General features: G+C 51.4%; 1 protein-coding gene across 5 annotated transcripts in view; it reads right to left on the reverse strand.

Moving 5' to 3' along the window:
• Window positions 1-18,473, reverse strand: part of NTN1 (netrin 1) — a 195,132-nt gene that overhangs the window by 81,985 nt on the left and 94,674 nt on the right. For all 5 annotated transcript variants that reach the window (XM_053568064.1, XM_053568063.1, XM_053568066.1 and 2 more), the window contains exon 3: window positions 553-741. In XM_053568064.1, the coding sequence (XP_053424039.1) occupies window positions 553-741 (189 nt within the window). The remainder of the gene's footprint in view (window positions 1-552; window positions 742-18,473) is intronic.

Genomic DNA, 18,473 nt, shown 5'->3' on the forward strand with positions numbered 1-18,473 from the left:
GACTGTGTGTGTGTGTGGGGGGGGGGGGTCTGGGAGATTGGGGGTGGTGCACACATATCCAAAGAAGTGCATCTGCCTGCGTTTGGTAAAAGAGGGTCCTTTGTCCCCACGGTAAGCCCTGCGAACATGACTCGCGCCCCTGTGGTATGCAGCACACCTGTGCAGAGGAGAAGCCGGAAGGGGGGCGGAGGGGGAGGTGTTGGCGGGCTGAGCCCTGCACCCTCGCAGGGGATCACACCTTCTCCTTTCTTCTCCTTTGAGCCATGTCTCCATCGCCTCTTTGTTTTGGCTTACACCTCCAAATACCAGGGAGGCAAAGTGTGTGTGTGTGCGTGTGCGTGTAAGAGAGAGAGACCCAATCTATGCCGATTTGCAGGGGGACTAGTGTGTGTGTGTGTGTGTGTGTGTGTGTGTGTGTGTAAGAGAGAGAGACCCAGTCTATGCCGATTTGCAGGGGAACTAGAAAAAAGAAACCGAAAAGGAGAGAGGAAAGAGAAGGGAGAACAGGTGTTCCCAGGGACCCCAGCCCCGGCCCCTGGGCGTGCAGCCTACCTTTGCAGGCCTTCCGGTGACTGATGGGCTTGCCCATGTCGCGGTAGTAGCCCTCCTTGCAGTAGTGGCAGTGGCGGCCAGCAGTGTTGTGGCGGCAGTTGAGGCAGACACCTCCGCTCTTGCGCCCTGAAAGCTTGTAGAGCTCCATGTTGAAGCGGCAGCGCCGGGCATGCAGGTTGCAGTTACAGGCTGCAGGGAGGACAGGGAGAGGCATCAGGCAGGGGCTGCTGAAGGGACGGGCACCCATGGTGGGGCGAGAGCTTCCTACCCTCCACCCCACTGCGGGACCTAGGGAGCCAGATTGTGCTATCAGAGCTCCTTGTTGGTGCCCCCTGTTTGCACACACAAGCATTCATCGACACCTCACAGGACCATGGCTGATGCTCTCTAGAAATTGCCAGTTGAAGTCCTAACCCCTGGTACCTTAGGATGCGACTGTATTTGGAGACAAGGTAACTTAAAACAAGGCCTTTAGGGTGGATCCTACTCTAATCTGACTGGTGTCCTTCTAAGAAGACATTAGGACACACACAGACACAGCAGGGCTGTGCATGCACAGAGTAAGGACCGTGCGAGGACATGGGGAGGTGGTTGTCTGTAAGCTAAGAAGGGAGGCCTCTACAGAAACCAGCCCCACCAACACCTTCATCTTAGCTTTCCAGGAGAAAAGTGAAGAAACTTTCCAGACTCCAGAACTGTGAAAAGTGATTGTCCAGGGTTTCAGCCCAGTCTGTGGAGCCTTGATGCGGCACTGTGACACCAGCCTGTATGACCCTTCTCCCCTCTTGCCACCAAGGACGCTGGGGCCTGCCACCATTTTCCCTCTCACTGTCAACCTGGATGGCTTCCAATCTTGCTCTGGGCACCCTCCCGAGAAGACCCACATCGTCCTCTCTGGCTCACCTCCCTCCCAGGCTTCCCTCCACCTATTCCCTACCAGTACACCCTGCTCAGGAATCAGCACTCTGTTCCCCCAACCCCAACAACACCCTCCAGAGTCCATCTGCTTCCTCCCTCACCATCTCTGCGCTCCCAACTCCCAAATCAGTATTTCCAGATTCAGATTCTGGGTCTCTGTTTGGACTCAGAGGTGCTTCCCCCATATCCATTCATTCCTCTGGGCTCCCTGTAGCCTGAGCAGAGCCCCGCAGGCTTCCCTTGGGTACTGCTGCAGGCTACCCTGGGTCTACACTCAACACTGTAACCAAAGCAGGATTCTGAGCACCAACCGGAATATGCCCATCGAGATAAAATCAAAATAACTTAGCATAGCCTTCAGAGCTCTGAACAAGCCGGTCCTGCCTCCCCTCCAGCCTCTTAGTCTTTATGCTTCAGCTATTACAAACTTTCGTCCCTTTCTAGATCCATGTGTGAGGATTCCTTGTCTGGCCCCTCTGAGGCTTTGCACATGCACTCCTTTCCTCCCAGGACCATCCCCTTCTCCCCCTACTTGCATCCTTCTCATCCTTCATATCTTGGTTCCAATGTCACTTCCCAGCCCACCTCCACCCTGGCTGGCCTGGCCTCGGCACCCAGCCACTCCCAGACAGCCCTCCTCTCGCCATTAGGCTTCCCACGTAACTCCACCTGGGTTCTGACCTAGTCTTAGTCACTCTATAGCACAATTGTATGCTCTAGTCATATGGAATGTCTAAAGAAATATATGTTTAGGACAGCCTGGGGGCTCATGCCCATAATCCCAGCACTTTGGGAGGCCAAGGCAGGAGGAGCACTTGAGACCAAGAATTCGAGGCCAGACTGTGAAACTCCATCTCTCTTCTCTACAATAAATTAAAAAAAAAATTAGCTGTGCATGGTGGTGCATGCCTGTAGTCGTAGCTACTTGGGAGGCTAAGGCAGGAGGATCTTTTAAGCCCAGGAGTTGGAGGTTGCTATGAGCTATGATCAGGCCACTGCACTCTAGCCTGAGTGACAGAATGAGACCCTATCTCAAAAGAGATATATATATATATAACATATATATATGTTTAATTCATCTATTTGAAAAACAAAATCAGAAAGGGTAAACACCCGGGCGGCGCCTGTGGCTCAAGGAGTAGGGCGCCGGTCCCATATGCTGGAGGTGGCAGGTTCAAACCCAGCCCCGGCCAAAAAAAAGAAACGGTAAACACCCCTCTCCTATTTCCACTAATAAAGATCTTTCCTTTTAGACTTTAAGTATCACTTGCTGAGCCATGAAGCTATTTCATTCCTTCCTAGATTGTACTTGACATAGGCCTAGTTTTTTAGCTTGTTTTTTCATAGTGACAAACCTTTTTTTCATGTCAAATACAGTTCTTCATGGTGTTCAAAGGTTGTCTGGTACTCCACTGTATGGATATACATGGTGGGTGCCTCAGAGTCTGAAGTGGATATCTTTAAAAGCAGGGCCTCCCACAACTGGGTGATTGTTTCCAAAGGTTTTTTTTTTTATAAACAACACAATAGTAACTACCTTTGAACGTAATGGTAACCACCTTGAATGACCCATCTTTGAACATACATATTCGTATCCTGCTCTGATTACTGCTGTGCAGTGAATTTCTCCAGATGGAATTGCTGGGTTGAATTTTGTATCCAAACTATCAAACTGCCCTCAGAAAGGGCTGTACTAGCTACACTCCCACCAGCAGGATATGACAGCTCCTATTTCACCACACCCTGGAAAAGAGTAATATGCATTTGGTATCACCATTCTTTTTTTTTTTTAATCTTTGCCAATTTGTCTGGGGGGAAAGCACACATACTCATATGACTTTAATTTGCATGTCTTTGATTCCTAGGGAGGTTGGGCATTTCTCCACGTGTTTATTTTTCTATTTTTATTTCCTTTTTGTGCATCGCCTGTTCATGCCATTTGCCCAGTTTTCAAGTAAGGTGGGGTTTTCTTTCATGTTGTCTAGTACTCTTATATACAATGGATTAAAAACCATTTGTCTTTTCTATCATACAAGCTGCCAATATTGTTACCAGTTTCTTATTCACGTGACTTTTATTTCTGATTTTAGAAAAACATTTGCCTCTTTAATTATTCCCTCTGATGTGATGATGAGCTTATTAAGCATTCCTCCTAGAGTCACCTTCCAAACCACCACCTACTAGTCACTCCATTTACAAAAAGAAGTGGAGAGGAGCTCTAGAGCAGCCACAGCGTGGGATTCAAAAGAAAAGACAGCTCCCACCTTGAAGTCTGGAAGCATCTGACTGCCAAATTGTACCAGAGAATGACTCCCAGGGGCCTTAGTAAGTCTTCCTCAGCAAGTGTCCCCCAGGACTGGGTTCAACCAGGTGCAAAGAAAGAGGCTGAAGCTGCACCCTGCCTTCCTGCACAGAGGACTGTTACACGTTACACATGCACTGTCTCTTTGGACTTACTCTGCCAAACAAGAGGGACAAGGGCTGCTCAGAGTGGTGACATGACCAACTAGCTCAGGACCATGGAGCTGGTAAATGGGGGGGGGGGGTCTGGGACTGCAACCCCAGTATTCTGGTGCCTGGTCCCTTGTCTCAGAAGAAAGGATCCACATCCCTGGAAGTAATAGCTGGGCCTAGACTACAGCCAGAAGAATCTAGATCGTTCCTGTGAGTGAAGAAATCATAGGGCCTAGTGCACCTGCCCAGGGACAGGGATCTGGAAGGACCACCCAGCTCTTACTTTCTCAGGCCTTCTTTGCACCAGGAAAGGCCTCATAACAGCATCTTTGGGTCCTTCTTGGGAGCAGATGTTAATCCCATGTCCTCCTCTGTGAAAGCAGCTGTTCTGTATCCCCCCCCAAGCAGGGCTTGCCTTGGCCTCTGAGGCCTTCCCAGGAGCTCAGCCCCCCACTTTCCCACCTTGAGGGGAAGCTCAGTCTGGTATCTCTCTTCCATATGCACCTTACACCAACAAAAGGTTCTTCCAAAACAACTGGTCACACAAAAGAAAACTCTGAAGCTGAACATCAAAAGGCAACCCCCTCCTTCCCCCTTCTTGGAGCTGTCAGAGGACATCAAGTGGCAATTGCCCAAGCTCAGACTTCTGCAAAGTATTTTACAGCTTGTTTTCTTTTCTCTTTGTTTTATTTTCTCTACACAAATGGAAAAATGCATCGGGCAAAGCAGCTCACATCTGGATCCCTTGGCTCCACATAGAGGTGTCACCCAACTCCCGGCCCGTCCCCAGCCCCTTCCTCAAGAGACACCTTAATCCCTCATGCCTTCCTGTTTATCTCCTGCTTCTCTTGGAGGCAAAAATATTGGGTATTAGTTTCATTATCAGATTTCAAGGCGGGAAGGAAAGGGCAGCTTTGTGAGAACAGAGAGGTCAGCCCAGATAGAAGGGGGTGGGGGGTAGGCAGAGACATTCCTGGGGACCAGCCCTGCCCCAGCTGGTGAGGTTCTGCCTCTTCCCAGGGGTCTCCCAGCCAGCTGGAGAGGCTTCAGGCTCAGTGCCCCCTTCAGTCAGCACACAGGGATCACTAATGTGTGGCTGCATTTCAGACGCAAGCATAACAAGGGGCAGGGAGATAGGAAAAGTGTCCCTCAGTGAGAAACCCAGTAGGGAGGGGCCCTAAGAGATGGGCTCCTATTTCCTGTCCCCATCCAAAGGTCCTCTAAGTCCTATTTTAACACACGCCTGTGACCACTTCTTAGTTCCCAACATTCCGTACAACTTTCTGAGCCTCCCCCAGCAGCCTGGCACTGCCCCAGTCCTGGCCACCCCCATAGTCAGTTCAATTCAACACACACTTCTGGGGACCTAGCCATGTGCCAAGCTCTGTGTCATAGGGATAGAGAGAGACATGGTATATCCTCAGTTGTCCAGGAGCTGGCTCCTCATCTAGCCAAGATGGGGTGCACAGGAGCACTCACATTAGCAAACTCTTGGATCAAATAAGACAAATACTCTCATCCACTGAGGACAGGGATAGGTTGCTTTTATCCTCCAGCCACAGCAGGCCTTGGTACATTTTTGTTGTACAAATAGAGAGAGAGAAAGAGACACTGGAAGGAAGGGAGGGAGGGAGGGAGCGAGAGAGGAAGGAAGGGAGGGAGGGATGGGTGGAGAGATTGATAGGTGGGCAGGCAGGCAGACAGAAGATTTATGGCCTGGACCACACCCTGATGAGGCATGACCTTCTGACACTTCTTTTATTGTTCCGGTGAACTACTATAAACTCATCTTGCTGCTCGGACTTGCCAATTCACCTTCTGTCCACCTGAGCAGACCACAGTGCTTTAGGGAGAAGAACCCACATCTGAAGTCCCCAGCTCTTCCCGGGACTCTGAGGAGGGCCTCATACACAGAATGAAGAGACTAAACCTACATCTGTTAGTTTGATGAATTTACCAAAAGACCCTGATAAACTAACCCCCAGTCCCACCAGGACTATCCTAGGCCCAGAAAGCATCCAGCAGACACTGTTAAGCCGTATCCAGACTGTTTCTCGGAGACTCTGGCCCCGGCTCTCCCAGTGGAGCAGGAAGGCCATTTGGCCATGAGCTCTGGTCTCAGCCCTAGGGTCCCTCCCCTGGTCCCCAGCACAAGAGTCACCATCTCCTCCCCCTTGCAGGAAAGTCGTTTTGAGAAGGTTGCCCACCTAATCTCTGCAGCCTAACAAGCAATTTTGGACTTAGGTGTCTGCAGCTGAACTGCCCCAAATAACCACCCCCCATGTGTACTATCTGCAGACTGGGGGCTTTTCCCAAAAAAACTGGAACCTAGCCTAGGGCTGCCTACACCCTGGGGTAAGCACAGCTCTCAGATCAGTGGCACATTTCGTCATGTCCAGGCTGCACAGGCAGCTTGGCATGGGGGCAACTTGCACCATCTCTCTCACCAGCTCCTTTGCTGGAAGCATCTGGGGCTGCTAGGTAGGGACCAGGAGTCCTACTCAGCACACACAAGGTGCTCTCACAGTTTCCCTGGGGGGGATAGGGCTGTGGTTCTCAACCGAGGGCATGTTTGCCCTCCCAGTAGACATTTGACAATGTCTGCGGACATTTCTGGTTATCACAACTCGGGGAGGAAGAGTTGCTTGCATCTAGGAGATTGGGACCAGAGAGGCTGCTAAATGTCCTACAATGCACAGGATATGACTCTGCGATAGAATTATCCAGCTCAAAATGCCCACAGTGCTCAGTTTGAGAAACCCTGGGTTACAGAGATTGTGACCCCACCCCCACCACCTCCAGGGTATGTGAATTTTTATAACCTCAGGCCAGAGAGTGACAGTCGGGCACTCCCTCAAGGCTTGAGCAGCCTTTCGAAGAACCAGGTGCTGGTATGGGTTCCGGGGACACAGTGGTCAGCACGACAGATCACTCCTGCCCCCATGATGTTTCCTATCTCATAGGAGAGATGGACAGTGATCATCCATAATTGCATGACAGATCCAGAACTCCCAACTGTCAGGACCCCCAGTCAGGGAGACCACCCTGCTGGACTCTGCTGGGCCAAGGCGAAGAGGATAGGGCCTGAGAAGAACATCCAGGCCCTGGGATTTTTTTTTTTTTTTTTGCCAGCACTGCTCCTGGGGATCCAGGGTGAATGCAAGTTCTGATTCACGGGGTCCCAGGTGAGGCCTGGGCATCTACATTTCTGACAAGCTCCCAGGTGTTACCACTGCTGCTGCTGGTGTGCAGACCAGCAGAGATGATGGAGCTGGGCCTCAACTGAAAAGCAACCAGTTGGAACATAACCGACTGTGCAGAGAGAGAGACCCCCCCGGGAGGTAAAGGGGAGATTTTATGGCAGGGAGTCCGTGACGAACAGCGGACAGAGGTCCGACTTCAAAAGAAACTTCTTAAATGACTGCTCCAGAATCACAACAATACTTGGGAGTTATTTTTAAAAGCTTGAGGTAGTTTGTATTCCCTCTTCTTTATTACTTTGCTGCTCTATTTGGTATACTATTTATTTAGAAATTGTTTGACTCCTGTTTATAAATGTTAAGTATTCCGCCCCCCGAGTGTGTCTCTGAGCCTGGTTTTCAGCATATCCTGAAATGGCCGGGCTGAGCGACCACAGCTCCCCACACACACCTGGCTCCTGTCAGCACCTGGGGATCATTCTGCGCTGGGCTCTCAAAAGGCTCCTTTTGGGAATGGGGCTGAGGCAGAACTGGCCTGAGCCCTTCTGGGGCCCACAGTCTTTTGTGTCTACAGGTGAGCAAGTCCTAAGAGAAACGATCATAAATCCACATAAATTTATAAAACAATCAAAACCCACACTGTGGGTTTCGCTTTATTACTGGCAAACCCAGTAGGGCATGGATTTATTTATCTATGCATTCAATAAATATTTACAGATCACCCACCTCTGGGCATTCTGGGTTCCATGAGCCGGATGGCCATGCTCCCTGCCCTGGTGGAGTCACTAGAGACACCCAGGTGTGCTAAAAGTTAATGACATTGCCACTGTAAGTTCCCTCCAAGGTCTGCCCCTGTCCCCTACACACAGAGTTTAAAGCAGGAGACTCAGCCAGACACAATGCAGTGGTGACCAGCCAGTGTGAGCCCAAAAGGCTGGGAGGACATCCCCCAGGAGCAGTCTGGTTCCAGTCACTTGAGGGTGCCTCATTTCAACTTTAATTTAAAAAGACTGTTGGCAAAAATCACCCAGACACGGCCAGGAGAACTAGAGAAGCTGCTTGTCTGAAAGGGAAGAGTCACGAGGCAGCAGATCAGTCCACCCAGGGAATGACGGAGCCACATGAGCTGAGGACATCCTGTGGGACTCCCAGGGTCCCAAAGAACACATAAGGGAAGATGCGGGCACTTCAAGACAGCAGGCTCAACATGACCTGTGTCTGCACGACTGCGCATTCATTTCTTCATCCAAGAAATATGAACGAAGGAGCCCCCTGGATGTGCCAGGCTCTGAGCTGCGGGGTTGAGGCCGCCACACTCTGCTCTCTCGACAGACTATGACCCCCTCCTCCTTCTCTGGTGCTGTGGCAATTCAAGCAGCCACGAGCCCCATTCCCTGCAAGGCCCCTGCCTGTGATGGCTCTCCAGCCCTGGAGGGCAGATCCACCAGCACTGTCTACGGGACACAGGCTGCTGAGCTCCCAGCCCAGAGCACTGGACTGAGCAGGTCTTATGCGGGGAGAGTGAGTGTGTCACAGATTCCCAGGCGGAGCTAAGCTGTTCATCCGAGGGCCACACTTTGAGAACCACAGGTCAAGATAATGCAGAGAAGAAAAAAGGTTTGAAGACAAGGATCTGATGACACGGAGAGGCAGGGCACAAGCAAGTGTAACTGTTACTCCAGCCAATCAAACATCACACAGTCAGTACACCACCACAAAGCAGCAAGAAGGAGGAAGGACCAGGGCTGACCTGGGACGCCTGAGCTCTGCTCTCAGCTCTGCGGCTCCCCCAGGGGGGTGACCCTGCAAAGCCCACTGGGTCCCTCTGAGCCTGTTTTCTCACCAAAAATGAAGACATTTGGGTCTGATAGTCTCTAAGTTCTTTCCCGGTCCTAATAATCTCTACCTACACCACACCAAAACTCTGATGGGGATAAGGGACAGATTCTCAGACTCATGTCTGCAGGGAGGGCACCCTGGAGTGTAGGACAGGGGTGCTGAGGCAATGCTGCAGGGGAGAAACTGCATGATGGGACTCAGCCGGGCAGGTGACAGGGTTGTGCCCTGGGCAGTGGGTGGATCAGAGTGGAATAATGGCCCTGGGGTGAAGCTGGAGGTGATAGGAGGTAGTCCAGGATATAGCAGCAGCGGGGTGTGACCCACAGGACTGGTGACCACCTGGGTCTTCCACTGTGCACAGGATTGTCTCTGGGGAGTTGGGCAGAGGAAAACATTCTGAGGAAGAAAAAAGCAGTCTGCTCTTGGGCACGCAGAGGAACTTGGTAGAAGTGAACAGAGAGCAGTCGGCAAAAGGGACCCCCGATCCATCACCCAGCCTGGGGCCCCTCCTGAAGCCAACTTCTCACAGAGCCCTTACCTCTCTCCAAGGCCCTCTCTGACTGCGCCTCTTCTGGGAGGCAGAGGCCTGCAGAGCCATGACATTTATTCTTTAAGCTCCAATTTGAAGAGAAAATCTCTGGCTTTGCCCCCTCCCACCACCTGTGCTTTATCGCTGATATCAGAAAAGCAATCAAAGAGGGTGGATCAAGGTGGCAGGAAAAAAGAGAGAAATACTTTGGAAATAGCCCCCCACCCGCCTCCCTGGAGGAGTCAGAGTGGGGCAGCGAGGCTGGGGATCCTGGCTTGCCAAAGACAGGCTTTAGATGGTTTCTGATAAAGTCCCGGGAGATAAGTGGCCTGTGTTTGTCGAGGGCTTAGAGAGCTTTAGCCAAGTCTGAACACAAAGGGGCCCTCTGTCAACAGTCCTTCAGGCCACTAATAGGGCTGAACAAACACTATAGTAACAAGTTCTTCACACCTGTGGGGCTTGGGAAAGGCCCCGGCCTCTTTGTCAAGACATCAGACAAAAGGGTCAGACAAACAAAAGGGTGCTAGGAGCATCTCCCCCCATGCCACCCCCAGCCAGACCCTCTTGGGCTTTCTGGAGAAGGGACTGGGGTGGGGGGTGGATCAGCCTGAACTCTGGTGAGCCCTGTGTCCTTCTTCAAGCAGAAATGAGAACTCCACCTGGGCAGGGAGACCAACCATAGGCTGAGGGCAGACGTCAGTTTGTGGGGCATTTCGTGGGGCTGGAATCAAGGCCGGGGCAGAATTAGAGGTGCCAGAGTCAGAGGCTCCTCTCCACAAAGTGCAGCCCTGGCCCCCTGGCTCTTCCTCCCACTGTGCGGGGAGGCCGGGCCCCCCAGGGGCCGGGGCAGAAGGGCCATCCCCCAAATCTGCTTGACCTCACTGACATTCTTTCCACTGACTTCTTTTTTCTCTGTAAACATCTCAGCCTTTTCTTTCCCCCGCCCTTTTTTGGCTGCCGTGCCTCCCCCTAAGGCTCTGAAACAATCCCCTCCTAACAGTCTCCCAGCCCCTTCTCTGCAGAGGAACAGCCCAGGGTTCCTGCTGCACAAACATCCTCCTCTTCGCCTGCTAGCGGGAAGGCCCCTCTCTGTGGAGGAAATGCCGAGGAGGCTTGGGTAAGCCCAGAGCAGGCATCACTTCTTTGTCTACAGCGGCCCCTCAGATCCTCCCTCTTCATCTCTTTCCAGAGCCCTTCCCAGAAGGCAGAGCAGAGGGTGGGTGCTTACCGGCCAACTCTGTTGGGGACTTCGGCCCTGGGTCTGGATGTGGCATTCACCACTCTAGGCCTTCCACACTTCCAATCAGCCCTCCACCCAGACCCCTCTTCATCTTGTCACTCGCTCTGTTCTAGAACCTTCCACATCCACTGCCTACAGAGAAGAACTCTCTTGTCTTCAAAGGCAAAAAATGGTTTCCAAATGGAGGTAAAAAGACTAGGGGTCTTGCTTCTTCCATGAAATAGGACCCTGTATGGACACCCCGCCCCACCCCACTGCCATCCATGCCCAAGACTTATGCCAAATAGGGAAGGGGAACAGGCCTTCCAAAGCTTCCTCTTTTACTCTTTTGTTGTAGAAGAGATGAGAAAGGAGAGGCCCCAAGAGGCAAAGAGTCTATGCCTAACCCTGCACCTACCTAACTCAGAGCTTGTTCCAGAGCCCCAGCATGGAGAGGCTGACATGGTCTCAGGCAGAAAGAAGAAGCCCCCACAGATGCCAATGGGAGAGCATTTTCAAAGCAGAGGGGCTGTCTGAGAAAAGCTCCCTGATGCCATGAAATCCCCTTTCCTTGAGACCTGGCCGCCCTGCCCAGACGCCTGGTTAGCAGCACAGGGGGCTTCCTTCCAATCTCTCCTCCCCAGAGGAGGTGTACACACTCCATGTGGTTTATTAGACAGACATATGAGGGCTGTACCGGCCAAGCCTGGCTCCTGGCACCCTGGAGTCACTTCCCATCTGTAACAGCTCCCATCACTGTGCCTGGCACATGCCAGACCCAAGACCCAAGACCCAAGGCGGGACTCTGGGCAGCAGGAGAGGCCACAGTGAGGGGAGGAGGCTTAATACAGAACACACGATTCCCAGGACACCTTACTCCTCCCTTTGTTCACCACCCCTCCCCATGGGCCACTTGGCTCTCTGCTGTCTGTTTAATTCAACTGTTAGTTAACTTTGACTTGAGACGTAGGCTCCAGAGAACCTAAACTGCTCCAGGGATTTGACATTGCACACCAGGCCCCATGAGCCCAAGGGATAAAGGTTCCTGCTTGTGGACAGAGACAGACTGAAACCAGGGTTCTGCTATGAGCCATTCCAGGTCAACAGCAATTTGCCTTATCATTTTCCTAATTCACCTTTCAATTAGAGCTGCTGGATTTTGCAAGTAAAAATACAGGAGGCCCAGTTTAATGCGAATTTTCACAAATAATTTTCAGTAAAAGTATGCCCCAAGAATTGCATGACCATCCTATCTCCAATACATTCCAGATCCCCATCAAACTTGGGCTTTGCCTAAGGTATGTGATTTCAGGTGACAGTTTTTATCAAAGGCAACTCGAATTTTATCAGCACTCACAAGTCCCAGAAGAAGTTAAAAGGGTCCCTGAATTCAAACAGGCCCAAGAGGGAAGAGACCTGTTTTTGTTTTTCTAAACTCAAAGGGTCGTCTGATTCTGCAGTTCCTAGTTAGTGCCAGCTTGTCCTTCCCTCATCATTTCCCTCTCCATCTGCTAAATCTGGGTCCACTCGGAGATGAGCAAGAAGGGAAAAGACCCTACCCGCTGGAAGACAAAACAAAAAAGTGCTTTCCCCACTGCATGACACTACTGTCAACACTGGACAAAGAGATCACCTCTCTCTGTCCCTACCAGGCTCTCATCAGGAGGCCCCATTATTTCCTGGCATGCCCCAACTTCACACACAAAGCTCCGCCCTCCTGAAGTCACACGACGGTTTTCAGAAAAACAAGGAGGAAGGCAAGTAGGAGTGGCCCCACATCTTTACCCATAGACAGCCATCATCAGGACAAGCCCTCGGTGAAAATCATCCAAATCTGAACCCCAGTTCTGAATCCAGTTACTTTAATCAGAGTTAACAACTTATTTAGGCATCAGTAAAGTGTGAATGAAATTATAATTGACGACTTCGGGTCGCCTACCACAGAACAAAGGGAGCAACAGGGGTAGCAGATTCCAGCGGACCAAGGGAGCTGGAATGGGCCACCCCCGGGAGAGAGCCACTCTGCTGTCCCTGGAGGCATCCAAGGAGAGGGATAGGTAGGAGAGGTTCCTGCTCTGAGGCAGAGGTAGAAGTAGACTGACAAGGCCCCTTCCTCTGGGCTGGGAGGTCCTTCAGGGTCTGACGTTAGGACTGACTGACCTTGTGAACATTCTTACACACGTAAGTTACTGTAAGGGATGTCCAAATGACCTTTCAGGAAGAGACCATACTTCCCTGTGGGCACATGTGGGATGAATCCAAATGGTCCTTCTGGAATGATGTTCTAAGTGATCAGTTATAGCTAAGGGAAACAGCCTGGGGCCTACCGTGAACTCTTCCTCCCAGAGAGACGCTATCTCTGCAGCTAGGTGAATATCTGAATGGGTCTTTGAATCAATAAAGCCACAGAGGGACAGCAGTGCCTTAGCTAAAAATCTAGCCACTCTTCCAGGGCTTCAAAGGTTTTAGGGCACAGCAGTCAGCTTCTCTATGCCAGGGTGGTGCCTTGAAGTACCAGCTATAGAGCATTTTGAACATCTCCCCCCAGATTTGGGGACAATAAGCTATCCCAGCAGCTTGCTGGCTCTGTCATGCTGAAACTCCCAAGCAAGAAAGAATCCACCAACAGACTGATGAACAAGGGGCATCCTGCAGTGAGTTAACCCCTTCCTTCTCCAGTTGTTTTGAAGGCCAAATGCTTAGCTTTCTAGCAACCAGAGACATTCTGCTGCTTCGCTCTGTCTCAGCACTCAGAGGACATGGCTGCCCAGGGTCCCTCCACATGTGTCTAAAGACAGGTGGGTCCCTCCAGACCCACTAACCAGTAGAGTGTTACAGGAGGTAGGATGTGGCCTGCTTTGGCACTGAGCCCCAAAGTGTTGATGAAGAAAGGTTGTTTCCTTGAGTCCCTGCCCCAAAGCGGGTGGGAGCATCTGTGCTCAAACACTGAATTCTGTGCCTCAAAGGTGTGAGGGGCTTCTAGGAGCTCCAGGAAAGAAAAGATAGAACAAATACTAAGCCACAGCTTGCTGAAGATGGGCAGAGCGTGGAGGTGGGAGCTCAGGGCAGTACTCGAGAGATGGAGCAGCTCACACCTGCCATTTTGATTCACTTTAGCACCCAAACAGTAGCAGGTCAACTGCCTGGAAAGGTCTGGGTACACCAGGCACTCACGGGTCATTACTTTTCACAACCTCCCCATGAGCCAGGATCCTAGAGTCCCCTCTCTGCCCCTTACTAAGCTGCTTCCTCTGACATCCTCAGTGTCCCCATCCATAAATTCTGACATCATGCCCTGGAGGTAGCCTGTGAAAATAAATGAGGGGTATGTATGAAAGGGCACCGAGGCCTCCGTGGGTTCTCTCAGACCCCAGGTGGATAAACTGCCTGGTTCATGACTTCAGAAACACCGTGTCCTTATCTCCTTCCAGTCCACAGGGGTTGGGATGGAAAGTGGCACAGACACATCTATTCTTCTTAACACCCCACACTTTATAACTTTGCTTTCATCTCACTAAAGGAAGCCGGAAAATACGAACAGAGACACTGAGGACAGAATTTTATAGATTTTATCTACCCAATATTCTCACAAACGCAGGGTGAGGAAGGCACCCTTATTTATCCCATTTTAAAGATGAAGACGTAAGGCCCCAGGCTGGGCTCTGGCTCTGGTCCACCCGGCTCAGAATCGTGGCCCTTCCCTCTCTCCCCCACACAAACAGGGGCTGGGGGCAGGGCGTGGTCCCCCTCTCCCCCAGACCTCCAGCTGGAGATTTGGTTGGTTTTGTGACCAGAATAGAACTAGCTCAGGTGCAAGTGGGGCTGGGTATGGTTGTTTTAGACAGTAGTTCCCCTCAGGTAGACTTTGGAAATGTTTTCTCTTGACCTAAAATTAGGGGGTTTGGGAACCAGACAGGTTCTTGTACAAGTTAGTGGGAAGAGGGAACCCACAAGTGAACGCCCCACATTTCTTGGCCCTGGTACTTGTGGCTGCTTTGGATGTGGCTAATTCCCCAGGCGTCCTCTGTAATTCCACAGTAATGTGGCTTTAATTGTCCCCAAAGCGGGCCATTCTTCCTTTATTGTGCAGTAAATTTCTCTCCAGAGTTCGGATTTCATGCTCCTACCCAGGCCAGGGAACTTGCCGGCCTCGGGGTGTGCACTGTCCTGGCCAGCCCGGCCCCTTCTCCCAGGCCAGGAGGTTGAGATGACCGTGGGACAGATGTCAGGATTGGGGGTGGGGGGAGGTGTGTGGCACGCATGAGGCGGCAGAAAAGCTGGTCTGTGGTTCTGTCTGGAAAGCGAATTAACTTGACAAATGTAAACAAGCTGTGACGGTGGGATCCTGTTAGGCTGGAGTTGGGCTGGGTTTCCTCCACTGAAGCAGGGGAGGTGCTAGGAGAGGGGGTGGAATCCAGGCCTGGCCTGACCTTCCACCTGTGCCTCCCAGACCAGTCACCTGAACTCTCTGGGTCCTCTTTACTAGTCAGTGAAAGAAAAGCAATTTCAAGTACCCCCTTATCAGATGAGATAAGGCCCATAAAATGCTTAGCCCACCCCCACACATTCTGGCCACCTTGGCCTTGGCATCATCCCACCTTGGAGGTAAAGAAGGTAAGCCTGGAGCCAGATGCACACAGGCTAGCACCCTGCACTTGACCTCAGGTGGAGGTTTGCTAATTTCTCTGGGCCTCAGCTTCCTTATCTAGGAATGAGGACAATGACGGTGCCCACTTGCCAACAGCAGCTGACCCAGGGAGCGGCAGCTGACACTACTATGGCCACTACTGACAGCCCAGCTGCAGCATCTGAGGCAGACCTGAGACATGGAGAGATGCTCGGCTATGGGACAGTCTGTGCACTGGCTGAATTCACTGGGGAGACGGATGCAAGAGCAGGTGACAGTGCACCAGGGCCCTGTACCAGAGGGTCATCGCAGACATTTGATGTTTGGGAGACCCCTGCCTCTGCAGGCCTCGGTCCTTGAGGGAGCAATGCCAGCTCATCCTTAGGGACCCTGGTCTAAGGTCAATTGTTCCAGCATTTGCCTGACATGATCTGTGCCCATTTTAAGGGATGTCACACCCTCTCTACTGCTTTCCAGAACCCAAACCATCTAGAAAGAACAAGGTCTAGAAAAACAGAAGGAAAAACATCTCTCTGAGCAGCCAAAATGCTGATCACCAGACAAGTCCCTTTCCCAAACTCTTTACTTTTCATTTACCTGGATCCAGGCAACATAAAAACCACTCAGCGCACATGAGTGGATTGCCAGGCACGCCTCACCTCAATAGTCCTCTCCTGCAGGAAGAGAAAATGACTGACATTTACGGAGTGGTGGGGCGCTCTGGGATGATGACCGATGACCGGCAGAGTGGCATCCTCAGGGATGATGTCAGCATTTCAACCCAAGAAAATGCACCCCATCCCCCATGGGCTCCCAGGGCAATCTCTTCTCCCCTTCCTCCCTATCCCGCTCCAGCTCCACCTCCTCCAAGGCACAGCAGCTCCTCCCCCAGCTTCCTGGCCGTGTCCTTGGTTTCTGAACATTCTTTCACCCTACTGCCACCTTGGGTCACAACAGCATCCACTTGAACAAATAAGCCAAGGGCCTGGGTCCTGGAGTCTGGGGCCCCTTCACTAAAGGACCTTCTCTTCTCTCCTCTGCTTTCATCCAGACAGCCCTTCTGGACGAAGCCACACCACAGGGAAGACGGACACCGCCACAACCATCAGTCTCCCTGGACAGCTGCCCTGCTCCCCTTGTGGCCTCTAAGTCTTAGCTCAATCATCCCTTCTGCCTCCACTCTCCTGTTCTTCATGGCACATATAATTTCATGATGTCATCTAATAGCAGATGTGTACTTTACACCACTGATTTTATTATATGAGGCTATGGCATCTACAGATTTTACATATGGATTTGTTTATTATGCTTCCCCCATCCAGAATGTAAGCTCCATGAGGGCAAAGATTTTTCTTGGTTTTTGTTTCACTGGTATATAGCTCCCAGGCCTAGAACAGTGCCTGATACATAGCAGGTACATAGCAGTAAGGTCTGTTGAGTCAATGAATGGAAGAATCGGTCTGTAAGACTTGTTGACAAGGCCAGGCCTGATGGCTCACACCTGTAACCTCAGCAGTTTGGGAGGCCAAGGCAGGAGGATCACATGAGGCCAGGAGTTTGAGACCAGCCTGGGCAACATCGGGAGACCCTAAAACATAAATAAATAAAAGGAGACTGATCAACTCTCTCTCCCACCCCTGCTCCCTACTTCAAACCTTTCTGACACTCTTCAAACCTGCTTCCCCCATTTCCTCCTCCAGTGCACAGGCATGAGCTCACCTCTCCTTCTCAGAGGAACAGAAAGCCCACAGACAAGAACTCCTGTGACCTGCTGCTGGGTGACCCCAAAGCCCTCTTCATTAGGGGCCATGCCCTCCTCCTCCCCTGTTTAGGCTCAACCTCCCTGCTGCGTTTTGGACCCTACCCTGCCTGCCTCTCCAAAAAGGTAAACTAGCATCTTTCCCTTCTTTCTCACTCAGCCTCTCTGTGACCCCCGTCCTTGTTTTTAAGAGACAGGGTTTCACTGTTGCCCAGGCTGGAGTGCATGGCATGATCATAGCTCAAGTGATTCTCCTGTCTCAGCCTCCTGCGCAGCTGGACTACAAGTACTTGCCACCACCATACCTGGCTAATTTGTAAAGGTGGAGTCTCACTGTATTGTCCAGGCTGAAGTCAAACTCCTGGTCTCAAGTGATCCTCCCACCTTGGCCTCCCAAAGTGCTGGGATTACAAATGTGAGTCTCTGTGCCTTGGCCCTTATGTCCTTTTTCATCCCAGCACTCCTGGTGGGGGTTAATAAGCATCTCCCAAAGTGCTGAGGCTACAGGTGTGAGCCATCATGCCTGGCCTCTGATGCTGCCCACTCCACAAGCCCCCTCTTTCCTTTGCTTCCTCAGCACCATCCCTCCCACACTTCCACTGCCTCACCTCCCACTCATTTTTCTGTTCACACTGCTCTACCTTCTTTGTCCCATTATCTCACCAGGATGCCAACAAAAAAGCCACCTATGTCTGCCATATTGCACATCCAGGCAACAGCTCCATCTCTCTTAGCAGACTCCTCAGCATCAAGCTTGACAGGGGCCCCGCACCTCTGCTGCAACCGTCTCTTCCTATGATTTCCCAGCAGTGTACGTGCCTGGCTTTCCTCCTACAGCGCTGCAGCCCCCCTCCTATGCCTGCCTTTCTCTACGCCTTAATTAAAGCTGATGTTCTTCCAGGAGAACACTCGGGCCTTCTCTCTTCTCATTCCTATCTCCCCTGGTAATCTCGCCCAATTCACAGTGATTACCTTCTTGGGGAGAAATGACTCCCAAATTCTTATCTCCACTCTAGAAATCTTCTTTGAGCGTCTGACACATATATCCAGCCGCCCACTCCATTTCAAACCTAACATGGTTCAAGATCAAAGTCATGTTATTCCCTCCCAAATCCGGTTGTCTTCCGGGAAATGATACTTTTTATCTCCCCACATGTGCAAGCTGGAAATCCAGGAGTCACCATTGTCACCGCCCACTTCCTCAACCCATAACCTAATCAGTCCGTCTCCAGGGCTGTTTACTTTTAAGTCCCAAATCTTTCTACTTCTTTCCCTAATCCAAGTCACCATCATCCTAGACCAACACAGAGGTCACAAATTTGGATTTTCAATCAGCCTGAGGCCTGGCTGGTGGTTGTGAATTCTCAGGAGTGACC

This window comes from Nycticebus coucang, chromosome 18 (assembly GCF_027406575.1).
Source record: "Nycticebus coucang isolate mNycCou1 chromosome 18, mNycCou1.pri, whole genome shotgun sequence".
Taxonomy (NCBI): Eukaryota; Metazoa; Chordata; class Mammalia; order Primates; family Lorisidae; genus Nycticebus; species Nycticebus coucang.